The sequence below is a fragment of the Lacerta agilis genome, chromosome Z, assembly GCF_009819535.1.
Source record: "Lacerta agilis isolate rLacAgi1 chromosome Z, rLacAgi1.pri, whole genome shotgun sequence".
NCBI lineage: Eukaryota > Metazoa > Chordata > Lepidosauria > Squamata > Lacertidae > Lacerta > Lacerta agilis.
This window is the reverse complement of record NC_046331.1, coordinates 7,677,018-7,693,327: the sequence shown is the minus strand read 5'-3', so window position 1 is coordinate 7,693,327 and position 16,310 is coordinate 7,677,018. Positions and strand designations below refer to the sequence as shown.

The 16,310-nt window shown below is 43.7% G+C and overlaps 1 protein-coding gene across 11 annotated transcripts in view; it reads left to right on the top strand.

Moving 5' to 3' along the window:
* Positions 1–16,310, top strand: part of CACNA1B (calcium voltage-gated channel subunit alpha1 B) — a 307,712-nt gene that overhangs the window by 219,928 nt on the left and 71,474 nt on the right. For 6 of the 11 annotated variants that reach the window (XM_033137255.1, XM_033137253.1, XM_033137257.1 and 3 more), the window contains 6 exons: positions 3,332–3,549; positions 4,356–4,485; positions 6,372–6,501; positions 7,459–7,518; positions 8,977–9,083; positions 15,420–15,431. In XM_033137255.1, coding sequence (XP_032993146.1) covers positions 3,332–3,549; positions 4,356–4,485; positions 6,372–6,501; positions 7,459–7,518; positions 8,977–9,083; positions 15,420–15,431 — 657 coding nt within the window. The remainder of the gene's footprint in view (positions 1–3,331; positions 3,550–4,355; positions 4,486–6,371; positions 6,502–7,458; positions 7,519–8,976; positions 9,084–15,419; positions 15,432–16,310) is intronic. The other 5 variants (XM_033137256.1, XM_033137254.1, XM_033137250.1 and 2 more) reach the window with 1 other exon arrangement.

The following is a 16,310-nucleotide window of genomic DNA, read 5'->3' as shown; positions in this document are numbered from 1 at the left end:
ACCCCATTACCTGAAGCCAGACTTGGCTGTCAGTCCAATAGGATTCTATCTGTAGAATGTGTGCAGGTATGGAGGGTTCCATCATGCCAAGAGATGGGGAACATCAGCCCTCTGGGCCTCTGTATCTGGAACTAGTGACCCAGGTCCCCGTCACATGTCCTTTCTAGCCACACCCCTCACTCATCCGACTCCATACCTTTGTTGGGTTTTTCCTCCCCTGGCTGGAATATGCCCATTCTCAGAGTTCAAGAATGACTCTTGCTTGCCTGGATGGAGGATAGGCAAGAGGTGTCTGAGTGTGTTGTAGAAACCACCTACTTTTGTCTATGACTCTGATGGTTGTCCAGAAAGGAATATAGCCCCCAGGATGAAAAACGTTCTCTGCCCCTCATCTTGCCCTTCACTTCGGGAAGGGGAAAAAAATGTTTCAGGCCAGTCCAGCTGATGCCTGGAAACAGCAAAGCAGATTGAATAAGCTCATGACAGCCAGCCTCTGTCAGTAATCTGGCAGCTCTGTTCTTCATACTATTTGAAGCTTTCCCAAAGGCACGTAAATGCATAACGTGAATCAAGCCTGGGAATCTTGCATGACAACAAACCCTCTTCCTAACATGACTTGAGAAATCAGAAGTCTCTGCCATGATTGATTCACAGTTCAGATGTAGTGAGAAAGGGGTATGGTGGCAATGGTGTTTCTCTATGTGCTCTCAAGCTGGGTTCTTCAATCAAATCACTTCTTCCCAGGAGCCTGTTACACCTAAAGAAGCCACAGTAAGACTCTTCGGCTGCAGGATCTGATTTTTCTTTCATTCCATGTTTTTCAGAACACATGAGTTCTGGTACCCATCACCATGATTTGTTGTTCGTTACATTTTTAGACCCCTCTTCCCTCCAGAAGAGCTCAAGCTTTTGTTCATGGTTCTCCCCCTCCTCATTTAATCCCCACAAGAACTGGCTCACGGTCATCAAATGAGCTTTGTGGCTGAGTGGGAATTTGAACTGTGGCCTTCCAGGTCCTAGTCCAGTGGTGGCGAACCTTTTGGAGACCGACTGCCCAAACTGCAACCCAAAACCTACTAATTTATTGCAAAGTGCCAACACGGTAATTTAATATGGGATAATAATTAATATACCATAATAAAATGAGCTGGGGGGGGCTGCCCTGCGTTGTTGAGCTTTTGGGGGGGCATTGCCCAGAGTCTTTTGGGGGGGGATTGCCAAGACTTGCAGAGCTTTGGGGGGGGGGCTTGGATCACAGTTGTTTTTTGGGGGGAGGAAAACGCTCATACGCATTATAAACGCTTCCTCTGGCGCACGGAGCAGAAACAACACATAGTCTCAAGGATCGCAGGCAGCAACCAATCAACAAAAACCCTTCACAAAACCACCAATCACACAAACTACACCCTGCTGGCTGCATAAAAAACACAAACCCACCTGCTTGGGGGGGGGCAGGAATACAGCTGCTTTGCAGAGATAAACTGCCTCTAAGCTGCTGCCGGCGGAGTGGGAGCAGTTTACTCATGAGGAGGCATGGGGGGAAGCTGCTGCCCAATTTGAAAACCCCAAACAATGGCACTGCTGGAGTGATGCCGGGTGCCAACAGAGAGGGCTCTGTGTGCCCACTCTGGCACCCGTGCCATAGGTTCGCCACCACTGTCCTAGTCCAACGCTAATCATTACACCACACTGGATTACCATCATTATATTCACACTGGATCATCATTGCCATATGTTTGTATGCCGCCTTTCCATAGTTAAACCATATTCAAGGTGGCTTACAATGTGGACGAGATTTACACAATCATAAAAAATAAATGAATGAATCCACAAGCAGTCGTAAGCAATAAATAAAAACAGCTGAAGTAAGTACACAACAAAAATAAGCAATCCCCTCATAGGTTATAATAAGATCTCACAATTAAGATACAAAAAAAAAATCAATACTGATAACAGCAAAGCTAAGTATCTCCATTATTATATATTCTATATGCTAAGAAGCAGGCCCAATCAGTGAAAGTTGCCTTGAGACTCTTTCAAATGAAAGTCCTTCCTCTCTTATTGGTGGGCATATCCCTGGTTGCATGTAGGGATCTCCTTAGATTAGAAGCTGTTCAAACCCAATTTCTTAGAGCCGTTCTCAGGATCCCGTCTGTAGCGGGTGCAGTCATGAGACTAGAGGTGGGTTGGCAAGCTTTTCGATATGTGGCCTTGAAGACAAAACTCTGGCTATGGCTTAAGCATGGCCCCCTTGATACTGAGGGATGACTTCCAATCATCATGGGGAAAAGAGACTTTGAACGAAGTGCAGACCTGCGGACTGTCACATCTCTTCCTGGAGTCTATGACATTCAGTCAAGCTAAAGTTGTGATTTCTCAAAGACTGAGGGACATTGCTAGACAAGAGGATATTGCCCTTGTGAAACCTGGAATGTTTTTTGGGATCAGATATTCCAGATTTCACCAGCCCCTTATCTGGCGGAAATCCACTATGTGGAATACCGCAGACTCCTCACAGCCGCTAGGTTAAATGTTCTGGAATCAGCGGTTTTGTGGGGAAGATACAGGGGAGTTCCATATGCCCAGAGATCCTGTCCCTGTGCCCAGGGAGCGGTTGAGTCAACTGAACATATCCTTTTGACCTGCCCATTTTATGCAGATCTTAGACAAAAACATAGCTCTACTCCTAGGTCAATTTAGCCTAGTAGACAGAGAAAGACAGGTTTTGTTTTTGTTGAACAATTTCACTGGTACCACAACTTTCTTGGTGGCCAAATTTCTTTTCCTTCTTTTTTTGGCCCTTTGGTTAAAATCAACAGTATTGACATGGGTCTAAATGTATAATCTACTTCTCATTGTATGTTTTAGTGTTAAGCTCCTTGAGATGTTTAGACGTTTTAATTTTTGTATGGATAATGATTGTATATTGACTGACGGTCGAATAAATTTTATTGATTGATAATTATATCTTGACTCGGAAACCCCCCCCCCCAAAAAAAAAATACCCCAAGAGCAGCCTCTAGGCATCCTGAGCAGCAGGTCCTGCACGACTGTACAGCCAGGTACAAAATAGGGTGGGGAGGGACACAGATCCAGATGCAGATCCAGGGGGAAAGGTCAGTTACCTACTACCTCCACATGCAGTTCAAGGTAGGATTTTTATAAGCTTTTTGTTGATGCAATGAAATATAAGGAGTTTTCTGACCTCCTGCAAATCATCCAGGAAGTCAGCAGGTAGATCCTGGCCTGAAGAAGCTATGGAAGCCCTTCAGCCCCAAAGACCTGACTGAGGGTGATGTTTTTGTTGTTGTCTCTGTTCTTGTAATCTCAGGGAAGGTCAGTGTGACACAGAGGATAGCGGGAGTGTGACTGTTGCCCCTCTGCACACCTTGCCTAGCACTTGTCTGCAGAGGGTGCTCGAACAGCCAGAAGATGCTGACAATCAGAAGAATGTCACCCGCATGGGTCAGCCATCTCTGGACAAATCTGCAACTGTGAACATTCCTGTCACTGTCACGGCACCTCCTGGGGAAGCCGCCATCATACCAAGTGAGTTACCCCAACAGGCTATTATTCCATCCGTTGTTCATGCTTTGGTGACCTCCCATCTGGACTGTTGTAATGTGCTGTATGTGGGGCTTCCCCTGAAGATGATCCAGATGCTGCAGCTAGTGCAGAATGCAGCAGCTGAGCTGGTAAGCGGGGTAGCCAGATGGGTGGTGTCTCACTGTTTCTGAAAGTGTTTCACTGGCTGCCAGTGAGCTGATGGGTCCAGTTCAAGGTGTTAGTATTAACATTCAAAGTTCGGAATGGCCTGGGACCCAAGTACCTAAAACTCTGTAATCAGCAGCGGCCTTGCGTCCTTCGTAGAACCAGGGGCTAGGCACAGAGGGTGAATTTTTGGGGGATTTTAAAAACATTCCTGTTTACTGAGGCATTTGATGGCTGAAATATACTGTTTCTGCCTATCATAAAACCATTGGTTGGAGAATGTTTTAAGATATATATCTATTTTAAAATATTGCTGTGTTTTTCACCCTGGGCTCCTACAGGGAGAAAGGCAGAATATAAAATGTTCAGCTCAGTTTTATCTACTCAAACTGGCAGTGGTTTTCCAAGATCTCTGACATTGGTCTTTTCCTCCATTGCATTGGCCATTGGCTGATGGAGTTGTAGTTCAGCAACATCTGGAGTCCTAAATGTTCCTAAATCCTAAATGTTCCCCACATCCCTGCTACTATAGATGCTCTACAACTGAACTATGCTTCTGACTCAGTGTCCAGATTGCTGCTAGTTTCAGTAATTAGGAAGCCCCCATTTTGATGCCTTGTTGTCAATGTGTTTGTCAACTGCAGTGAACAACATTGAATTTGAAACTAAAACAGAAGAGAAGAAAGACATGGATGTGGATGATGACTTTACAGAGAAAGGACCAAAACCTATCCTGCCATATAGCTCCATGTTCATCTTAAGTCCTACAAACCCGTAAGTCCTCACAGCTGCTTTTCTGCATTGTATGTCTAAGCTATTTTTAAAGGGCTGCAGTCAATGTTAGTCCTACTCAATTGAAAGTAATACCCATTGAAAGTAATACACGTGATGATCTACTCTGTGTAAAACAGAGGGCTCATCCAGACTTCCTTCTCTGCTGCGTTTCTAGGCACAGGACTTCGCTCTAAAGCTCTGTGTCCAAGCAGTTGTTTTTTCATCTTGGCGCTTTCCTTGGGAAAACCCACATTTTACAAATGGCAACTGGATTTTCAGCAGATTGCCATTTGCTCCAATTCAGTGGCAAAACCTGTGTTTTCCCAGGGAAAACACAGGAGTGAAAAAGGGTTTGGACACAGAGCTTTAAAGCACAAACCTGTGCTTGGAAAATGCAGCGCAAAAGAAAGTCTGGATGAGCCCTCTGTTGTATACAGCCCAATAAGCCAATGACAGATTTATGGTCATTGTGGCATTGTACCCAGCCATTGGGTGAGGGTGCTCTGTTTTTTTCCCACCAAATAAACTGCACTATGTCAAAATAAGGGTTTGCCTCTCTTGGGCTGCCACCCGTTTTGACTCTGACCTTTGACTCCTTGGATATCTACTATATATTTTGGATAGACACTCACTATGCATTAGGACACTCTATGTTTTGATGCAGTTGAGTGCCATTCTGAATCAAGATGGCAGACTGAACCATTGAAAACTGCACAGGTTTCCACTGCACCCCAATTAAGTACTTCTAGGGAGAAATACACGAGGAGTTGAAAAAAAATACTTAAAATCCCATTAACGGAAAAACCAGAGACTTACTTACTGGGCTTATTAGGAAAAGAAATATCAAAATCTGGTGGGGGGGGGAGAGAGAGAGAGAAAGACTTTTCTTATATGCAACCACCGCAACTAGTATAGTAATTGCATCTAAATTGAAAGCTAAAGAACTACCTACCAAGGAGGAATGGATTCTCAAATTAATTGAATATTTAAAATTGGCTAAATTAACAGCATCTATACGACAGCAGTCAAATCAAAAACTAAAAAAAATGAATGGCAATGCTTTGATGGCTATATGACAAAATACTGCTCTAAATAAGACATGCTAGTTTGCTTAGACTAAGAATGTAAATGCATCAAAACAATAACCTATCAATATTGGCGTGCTCTGGTCCATGGGGTCACGAAGAGTCAGACACGACTGAACGACTGAACAACAATAATGATTTAATGTATATTGATTTAATGTTTCTTTACTGTTATGTATTATTTCTCTTTCTCTTTTGAATTTTCTGGCAGAAAATCTAAATAAAATTTTTTAAAAAAATCCTCTGATTAATTTGAAAACTGCATAGATTTTTTTGGTTCCTTGAAATTCCTGAGCAATGCCAAGCACACGCCTGCATATACAGAAATATGAATATTTAGGTCCAATCCTATTATTTTGACTGTGATTTGTTTCAACTGATTTTAGCATTGTGTTTCTACAGTGGTGCCCCACTAGATGAATGCCTCACTAGACGAAAAACTCGCTAGACGAATGGCATTCGTCTAGCAGAAGCTGCCCTGCAAGACAAAAAAGTCAATGGGGCTGCCTTGCAAGACGATTTTTTTTTTAGCGCGAAAACCTCCGTGCTGCATTGCCGCTTCGCTAGACGAAAAATTCGCTCTACGAAGACACTCGTAGAATGAATTATTTTCGTCTGGTGGGGCACCACTGTATTTAAAACAATAATTGTAGCCCACACGGGGGGACTTTATGTTGAAGGGCAGGTAGGAAATCAAATAAGTAAATGAAAATGAAAATAAATATAGCTGTCGCGTGTGGCAAAACCAGTTCTTTGTTGTGCTCTTAAAATATGTATACATAAATGGTCTGGCCCTTACAGAATCCGGCGCCTGTGCCATTACATTGTGAACATGCGTTACTTTGAAATGGTCATCCTCATTGTCATAGCCCTCAGCAGTATTGCCCTGGCAGCAGAAGACCCTGTCCAAGCTGAGTCACCAAGGAATGAGGTAAGGAATAGCATCTTAAGAAATTTCCGCAAGGTTGCTGCTAAACTTGCCATTCTGAGGTTTTGCGAGTAGGTGGGGTGGATGTTTATAGGAAGCAACCCTACAATCTCCCACATGTCTTCTACATGTTTTCACAGGGACCATGCACCTGCAACTCCCATCAGCCATGTTGCTGAAGGTTAATGGGAATTATAGTTCAGCAATATCTGCAGCACCAATATTTTCCCATCCCTGGCGTAGGGACATCCTCCAGCCTGGCTCACCACATGGGGCACATGTGCAGAGAGCTTAGGATTTCTAGTTCTAGCCTAGGCAGATCCTATCACTCTCTGAGAACACTTCAATCTCCCAGGACATTCTATACAAGATCTCAAAGTAGCTGTCTTATTACAAAGGAATTTCAGAAATAGAATGGAAAGAGAAGTTGCTGAATTGCAACTCATTACCAAACTTAAAACCACGGAGAGACCTGATCAGAACAGAGACATTGGATTCTTATCTCATTATACATGGCAAAGCTATTTTTAGCCTTCTCACCCCTTGCTTTCTCCTGTAAGACTAATTGCAGTCGTTAACAGTCGTCAACAGGTTTACCTCACGTATCAGCCAACCACCCATTCCCACCATCCTTCTGAGTAATACCCCTCCCCACCCTCTCAATATATATAAGGGTCTGGTGACATCTGTTTCAGTGTATCTGAAGAAGTGTGCATGCACACGAAAGCTCATAACAAGAACTTGGTTGGTCTCTAAGGCAGACCAACATGGCTACCTACCTGTAACTCTCTGAGTACTCTAGGAGGAAGTGGGGGGAAACCCTTTAAAGCCTTGAAGCAACCCATATGGAATCCTAGTAGTAAAATGTTCTGCCTCTTTAGAAGCATGACATTTTCTCATCTGATTACATTTTCGTTGCCTCCCTTTTTTTTAACGTCAAACTTCCCATTCTGATTTTAGGCTCTCAAGTACCTGGATTACATATTTACAGGTGTCTTTACATTTGAGATGGTGATAAAGGTAAGAATATCTCTCCAGTACTCTTATGATCTGTCTGCACAGAGGAACAGGAAGCAAGCTGGGCCGTTGCTGGGAGGGGAGCTGCATGGCTAATGTAGCAGTCAAGAAGACTGCTGATTCTGTATTCAGACCACACTCATGCTCTTTTTGGAATGGCATGGCACCCCCCTTTTTGTGCTCCTCACTATAAGCCGCCACCAGAAGTCATTTTCAGCAAAATTTCACTGGAGGTTAAGCAGCTGTCAGACCCACCAATGCTTTTGGTGGTACTCCTTTGCTGATGAAAGGGTCACTGGAGGGTAGATTTGGACTTCGAGGAAGTGAAACTGCTGCAGTGCTTGGAGGTTGGTGCAGAAATGCAACAGCTTGGATGCTCTCCATGTTACACTGGCCTTAGTTCAACTGCACTGGCTTCTGGCTCATTTCTGGGCCCAATGCAAGGTGCTGGTTCCTTAGCTATACATCCCTAAATGGTTTGGGGTCAGAGTATCTGAAAGACGGATTCCCTTCATATGAAGATTATGATAATCTTCCCAGGAACCTCAGGCCGTGGAGCCAGGTGCAGCCCTCCAGATCTTTCCATTTGATCCTCAGCCACGCTTATCACTGGCCCTGCTATGCATGGTGCTAGAGTGGTTTTGCCTGGATGAAATGTTCCCTTGAACTGATGGTGCCTCTTGCTTGTCCTTACAGAGCACAGAGAAGGGTGTGTGAGTGCGTGTAGAAACTAACCTGTTACACAATGGTAAAATTAACACGTGTTGTTCTGCCCACTTTTGCTTCTGGCCCCACCCAGAAGGGAATGCCACCCTAGGCTGAAAAAGGTCCCCCACTCCTCATATGTGCTAATACTCCTAACAGATTTGTATTGTTTGTAAGTAATAGCCTTTGTACAAAATAAATGGCCAGTTTTCACTGGACATGGACTTGATTGTTTGGGGGGGAGAGACTGAAATGCAATGTGGAATAAGGCAACAATGACTGCTAGCAATGATAGCCACGTTCTCCCACGTTCAGTGCAACTGAATACCAGTTGCAGAGAATCGCAGGTGGGCAGAGTGCTGTTGCTCTCATCTCTTGCTTGTGAGCACCAAGTTGGTCACTGTGAGCAAAGGATGATGGATAAGATGGGCCATTGACCTGATCCAGCTGCAGGGTTCTTTTTATGTTTTTATGAAAATGAGCATTTTCCACTCATTTTATTGCACATCTTGCTTGTGACTCTCTAGTCCAGGGATGGAGAACTTGTGGCCCTCTAGATTCCAGTTCCCATCAGCCAACAGCCCACATGGTTAGTGGTCAAGGATTATGGAAGTTGTAGTCCAGCAAGATCTGGAAGGCCATCCCCCATATCTGCCTGTGTCTTTTTTCTATCCATCTCTGCATGCCACACACAATCTGTTGTACCTTTGAATATCTCATGCTGTGCTGTGCTCTGCTTTGCTTTCTTCTCTGAAGATGATTGACTTGGGCCTGATACTTCATCCCGGTGCCTATTTTCGTGACCTCTGGAACATCCTGGATTTTATTGTGGTCAGTGGGGCTCTGGTAGCTTTCGCCTTTTCGTAAGTAGTTTTCGCTTATGGACTTTGTGGGTTTACTGGATCAAGAAGCAGGGTAACACTGAACTGAAAATGTCAATGAGTGTGACAGCTTATTTTTTGGGGTGGTTAAGTTAAGCAATTCCCATTTCGGTTTGGTGACCCCAAACATGTGCAGACTCTAGAGTCATGGACTGCATCCAATTAAGTTTTACTCAGGGAAGTAAAACTGCTTTTAGCCCCCTTAACAAGTTACAGTTCCCAGGATTCTTTGGGGGAAGCCATGACTGTTTAAAGTGGTATGATACTGCTTTTAATGTATAGCGATTGCTATTGCAGCATTGGATTGTCTTAAAACTTAAGACTTTCATAAACAGTCTTGGCAAATGTACCTGAAAATATTCTAAACATCAAATATGAAGTAGGCCACCGAAAACAGTGCCATATAGCCATGGAGGTGGGTGGGGTGGGTGTTAAAATTATTCCATGCTACCAGGGCCGTATTTAGCATATGTGCCGCCGGGGTGCAAAGATCCACCCAGCGCTGCCAAATTTAGTTTAGCCCCCAAATTAACTTTAGCATTCATCGTAAAATGAAGGAAAAATGCAGCTCGCGGAATTCATAGTGTGTGCATGCTCTGGGCACGTTTTTGCGGAAATGGAAAACTAAAATCGTGGGCTGCAGCACATGTGTAGTAGAGCACTAAGTAGTTAGAGAAAATGCCGGCAATTAGTGAAAAAAGCATTATTATTTTTAACGCTTTCTCTAAAAGAATTCAAACTGTAAGTGATGGAATTAAAATGCAATTTTCAATTTTTCACTCAGGGTCAGCGACACCTTTGACATGACTGATCTCGCATGGCTTGCATGCAGCCGGCAGGCAGGCAGCGTGAGATCAGTCATGTCAAAGGTGCCACTGACCCCGCAGCCTCATAGCAGCTCAATACAATATTTTGTAAGAGTTAATTTTGTGTGCACGGTGCCACTGAGAATGACAAGCACCATCGTTGACTTGTCTAACAAGTGCCACCATTGGGAATGACAAGCGCCGCTGCTGGTGCGGCGTGTCTTTGGTAAATGAGTGAACAAAGTTGAAAGTCCTTTAGTGAAGCAGTACACCCTTGTGCAAGTTAATTGAAACAAACAATGAATTTAGTAGTTTATTGTACAAAAACTCACATATACATGTGCAAAACTCACACATACATACATTAGTAACAGTTATGACTTCCACTATTTTTAAGCAGCACCTGAACACGGTTTGGCATGGAGTCTACTAGTTTTGAACAGTCACTGTTGATTTTCGGATCCCTGTACCACACTTGAATCAGCACCTGAATGAGCTTTGGCATAGTCGTACAGTCTACAGCATGGAGGCGACTTTTGCATATAGCCTACAAATTCTCAATGGGATTTACATCCGGGGAATTCCCTGGCCAATCAAGTACCTGTATTTGCTGCTCTGTAATGAATTTCTTCACCACTTTCGATGTGTGACAGGGGGCTAGGTCCTGCTGCAATATCCCAGTACCACCAGGCTACCTCTTTTCCAGCTCTGGAATAACTCTCTTTCGTAGAACCTCAATATATTGTGGCGAGCGCATCATTCCTTCTATTGGCTGCAGGCTTCCGACACCATAATGATCAACTGACTTTTCGGGTTTGTTTGGAGTACAGGATTACAAGTAAGATAGAAAACGTGCTTTGTTTCAATTAATTTGCACAAGGGTGTAGGTATACATTTCGGTAATACCTAGGCATATATGTATTTTGTTATTTATTATTTCATAACAGGTAGATAGTTAAGAGCTTAGGAGGCTTCAGCAGCGGGCGCCAGGCTCCCCCCAGAATTCAACGCCCAGGTGCCCTGCACCCCTTGCATCCCTGGGTGAAGACAGCCCTGCATGCTACCTTTGAAAACTGGGAGTGTTGTGATATAAGTTGGGTGATTCCTGGTGTCCCATTATTGTGCACTCAGAACGACATGGGGCATTTGATTGGGGCCCCCCTTTTAATACTCTTTGTGCCGACAAAGGTTTGTGGACAAATAAACTGTTTTGTTTCCAAACAGTGCATATGCCTGTCACATCCTGCTAAAACTTTTAATATCAGAAATGTTCCCACGGGTCAGGTGGGGCGCATTATCCTGCTTCCACTTTGCAATAGTGCGAGAGTGTCCCTCCAGATGTCAGTAATGGGGTAACTTTGGGTTAGCACTGGCAAGGCTGATCCTGTTCCTCAATCACTCTCAACCTACTCTGCTCAGCAAGGCACTTCCATTGCTCTGCATAGTAGGGTTGCCATATTTCATAAAGTAAATACCAGGACACCCCCCAAATTGTTGAGCTTTTCGGAAGTCATCTGCCCACCCCAGACATCAATTCCACCTTTGATGGGTGGGGAGGAGGTCCAATGGATCGAAAGAACCTTTTAATTTTTATGTTTTGAAATGGTTAAAGTTATAATGTATAAATTTATGTAAAACTAATTAAAATTATTATTTTTAAAAAATCACCTTTCAAATCCCGGTAATGTCCAGACATATGGGAAGCCCTAGCATACAGGCACTACCACTGAATAGCTGCTCGTAACTCCACAGGGGATGAATGCGGATCCCTTCTAATTCCCTCCCCCTAAAAATATATATGAATAAATCAAATTTAAAGGGGCCCAACACACACAAAAACAGGACAAGACCCTGGAGCTGTTCATCTGCAATTCGGTGGGTTTCTTACCCAAGCATACGTGTCTCCTGCCTGCTATTTTCATATCAGTTGCCCACAAAACACTAGTGAAGAAGGTAATAATTCCTTGACCTCCCTGACTCTGTAAATTGTGCCCTTGCGTGTGTGTGTGTGGGGGGGGGGAGAGAATGTGGCCATCCTTCTGAATTTCAGCTCCTGTTAGCTTCATCCAGTATGGGATGGGATTTATGTATACAGTACCTGTATTTATTAATTAAAATATTTATATCCTGCTTTTCTTCCAAGGAACTCAAGGTGCCTTGCATGTTTCTCCCTCTCCCTATTTTATCCACACACTAACCCTGTGAGGTAGATTACATTGAGAGATTATGCCTTGCCTGAGGTGAGCTTCATGTGTGAAGGGGGATTTGAACCTTGGTTTCCCCAAGTCTTAGTCTGACACTCAGATCACTTCACCATACTGGCTCTGAATGATGATGATGTGATCAGACATGCTGGGTGCTGCAGTCTTAGTATGACATGTTCTTGATGTATATATAACTTCCTCTCTTCTCCTCCCACAATGCTAAGAGGAGGACTTCAGAAGCTTTCAGTTTTAGTTAACCACAGTGTCTCGTTTCCATCAAACCAGAGATCATGGTTCATGCTAACCATGGTTCATTTAAACAAGCCAGCTTCTTGACCCATGGTTTGTGGTGAAACGAACCAGTCTTAGTGTTAAACCTCCGTTTGGACAAAATGGAATGCTGTGGTTCAATAAAATAAAAAGGAAAGATTCCAAAGTTGTCCACTCTGCCATGCAGGAGAAAGAGAGGGGAGGTACGTGGCAGCCAGTAAAATTTATTATTTACAGTTTTGTTCTTGCAAAGTGTTACGCATTTCCTGCTTCCTACCTCATATCAAGATAGCTGGAATGGCAGCTGAAGAAAAGTGGAAAGTTAACCTGACTCAACTGGTTACTACACCAGGGCAAAAGCCAACCTCAGTCTGCTTTCTTATTTACAAGTGGCCGAGGGGGCGGTAGTGCTTGTCAGTTTCTTCCTCCTCCTCCTTAGTCTCACCGTTGCCTTTGTCAGAATCAAGAGCAGCCAAGGATGCTCACCTCTGTCTTTCCCCATCCCACTCCATTCTGTGTTTGTGTCTTAATAGATCGATGACAGATACTTGGTGTTCAAGTGCACTGCATTCTGTTTTCTCCAGTCTGGACTACAAGAAAACACTTTTGTGGGATTTGTGATTATACCGCTACTAGTAATATTGTAGCAATTATACTCCTATCTAGTAATATACTTTCAGCGCTATAGAGATTTCAGAGTAAAGATTTTCCAAATGCTGATCAATACTTCATCTGCAATGATGAAAATAGAGGAGAATGTCATCTTGACAGTCTGTTAACAGCATCAAATTGAGCAACCTTACCATACAAATCAATGCCTTTTTGCTAAGAAGAAATGATGTTCAGTGGTGCTTACCATTAAATCTGCAGGTGTTGGGGACCCATTCTGGGTGGGAATCTCACCATGGAGAGTTGGGGCCTTTGTCTCCTGCTGTGGTCCTGATCTGTATTGGGATGGGGGAGGGCATGCCTGTTGTTTACATTGGGTTAAAGTTCCCATTGGAGCTAATAGATTTTATCTCCCAAAAATGCAAATATGTATACAGCCCCCAATAGGGATTGGGACCCCAACACAGAGGGGACTTTTGTCCTTCCTGCTACCATTTACCAGGTGCCTGATCCATATCAGGCTTTTGTGATGGCAGTTTCCATTTTGAAAGCTGCTCATGCAATAGCTTAACTGCATACATGACATAACGTCTAGGTTGGTCCCAAGACTCCAGGTCTGCCTGCTTGCATTTGTAATTGTATTATGGAAAGGAAATTATTTCTCCATATTCAAGTGTCTGTATCCCAGAAATCAAGCTTTCTTCTTTGATGGCTTGTACACACAGGTCCCACTTTACAAATGCAATGCAACTCCTGGAAACTGTTCCTTAGGCGAGTGTTCACATAACAAATTCCTGATTTCAGTTGATTCCTATGGGAACTTAATCTGATCCGGATTTGTCCAATCTCTCCACCCCATCTCTCCATGGTTTCTTCCTGAAATGGCTGCAGCCAACCAGCAAAAGAGAGACAAAAGAAAAACTGATTTGTCCCATCTCTCCTGCTCTCTTAATTTTTCCCATCTTGCTTTCTCCCTCCCTGCCTGCATGATTTTTGCCCAAAAGTGGCTACCACTGACCAGGAAAGCATGAAAAAGTAAGGAAATGGGCAAATCCCAGCTGTTCAGATATCTGAATCTATGGAGTATAGCAAGCTTTGAGCATAATTATCTACCTTCATATAAGTGCATTGCAACCTGTGTGTATGTGCGAAGGTGGGTAGAGCTGATTTCCTGACTAGGGGTGGAAGAGATATTCAGTGCAGTTCAGATTTCAAGATGACCCTACCCAATTCACACTTCTCATATGAATCAAAACACAGCCACTCTTCAAAATGCATACTTCTCTGAATTTAGTGTTTGAAAACGCTCATGTCAGGGTAAAGTTTGCATAGCAATGTATTAGTGGGAAATGGGTGGTAATAGGGTGCACATGGGGAACCCTTGACCTGCTATATGTTGCTGAACTACACCCTCCTATTATCCCTGGCCATTGGTTGTGCTTGCTAGGGCTGATGGGAATTGTAGTCCTGCAACATCTGGAGGGCTGAAGGTTCTGCACCCTAGCAATAGGGGCAATTGCTTGTAGAAATGCGTATATTTTGCAAAGCCACTTGCGAAAAGGTATCCTTCAAAAAGAAATGCATACTAAAATGGTGGCGAATTTTCATGAGGACTTGAAAAGAAAAGAAAAGCGAACTTATGTGGAACTAAAACTACGATTAGAAAAATAAGAAACTTGACAGAAATTGTTGTTAACAGTGAAAACCAAAGCTCCCTCGCTCTCATATAGTTTATGCTTTGCCTGCTGTTCCGTGGCTTGAACCAGAAGTGATGAGCTGCAATGGATGGGTGAGGAAACGAGAGGAGAGGCTAACTCCAGTGGGATACCTGCTAACATAAAACCTACAATCAGTGCATAGAATTATTATTGCTGACATTTTGTTTAACCCAACCTTCCTCAAAGGTGCTCAAGGTAGTGTATGTGGTTGGGGATATCTCCCCTTTAGCTGCAAAGCAACCTTGGGAGGTAAGTTAGGCTGTTAAAAAATGATTGGCTCAAAATCACCTGATAAATTTCACAGCCTGAAGAGACATTTGCATCTGGGGCTCCCCAGCCCAAAGTCCAACTTGGGGCCTGGCAGTCCATGTTGGACACAAACTCCCATCCACCCCAGTCAGTATGGCCCATGGTCAGAGCGGATGGGAGGTCAGGAATAATGGGAGCTGGGTGATCTGGAAGGCCCTTTGACTGAAAAGGACTTTCCATCCATGCCACTAAACTGAAAATATGTCTTTGGCCAGCTATGCAAGCACATGGTTGTTTCACTTTCCCGTTTGCTTTGTGAAAATGGAGAGGGTGGAGGTCCAATTTCCTTGGTGTTACCTTCTGTGTCATTGCTTTGGAGTTGTTGCATAGATGTGTGTTTCTTCCCCACCACTGACACTCTGCTCTTTCTTTCTCTTCTTCTCGCTGGGATCTTCTCTGTAGGAGTTTCATGGGGTAATGCATTACTGTTGTCCCTTGCCAGCTTGTTGATTGCCTGCACATTCACACAGCCACACCCTCCCGGCAATCTGTGTCATGCTGATTCCATCACTGCCTGTCATTTTTCCTCAGTATCTGGTGACATTGCCTTTCCTCAGCTAATGGGCTCATGTTTTGCCCATGTTAGCTTTCAGCTGGGTTTATGATATTGCAGCCATGCCCTCTGTGCTGCCCCAGAGCTTAGCTGTTCTGGGAGCCTCCCACTTCAATGACTTCAGTGCCTTTAAAATCAAGCCTGGAATTGGTAGCAGGGCCAAAATTGGATTGTTAATTGGGCCTGGACATTATGCCAATTGTATTATGCAAATGCTTTACTTGCCACAGTGGCTCCCAGGATCTTTCCCAGTGCTAGCTTTAACATACAAACCAACCTAAATAGCTGGCTTTAATCTTTGGAGTCATAAAAAGTTACCTGAAATATCACACACACACACACACACACACACACACACCCCGAAGGCCCTCTTTAGAGGCTGTGATCCAGGGGTCTCTGCTAAGTGAAGTGAGGTACATGGTCACCAAGCCTAGAGCTTTTCAGATAATGGCTCCTTTGCTGTTGTTATTAACAGTACTGCTATTTAATTTGTACACCACTTAATGTCAAAATAAGCTTCTAAGCAGTTCACAGGTAGACTCAAGCATTAAAATCCATTCAAATACAAACATTCACAAAACATACAATACAGCAATCTCATTAAGCAATATGGAAGTCAAAAGAAGAGACTCAGGTGAAGAGAGGGAGGGTACATCCTCCCCAGAGAGCCTCACCTCCTACCTGATTTGTGCAGTTTATTTTTCAGCATAAGGTAGAGACCTTCCTGTTCACCAAGGTTT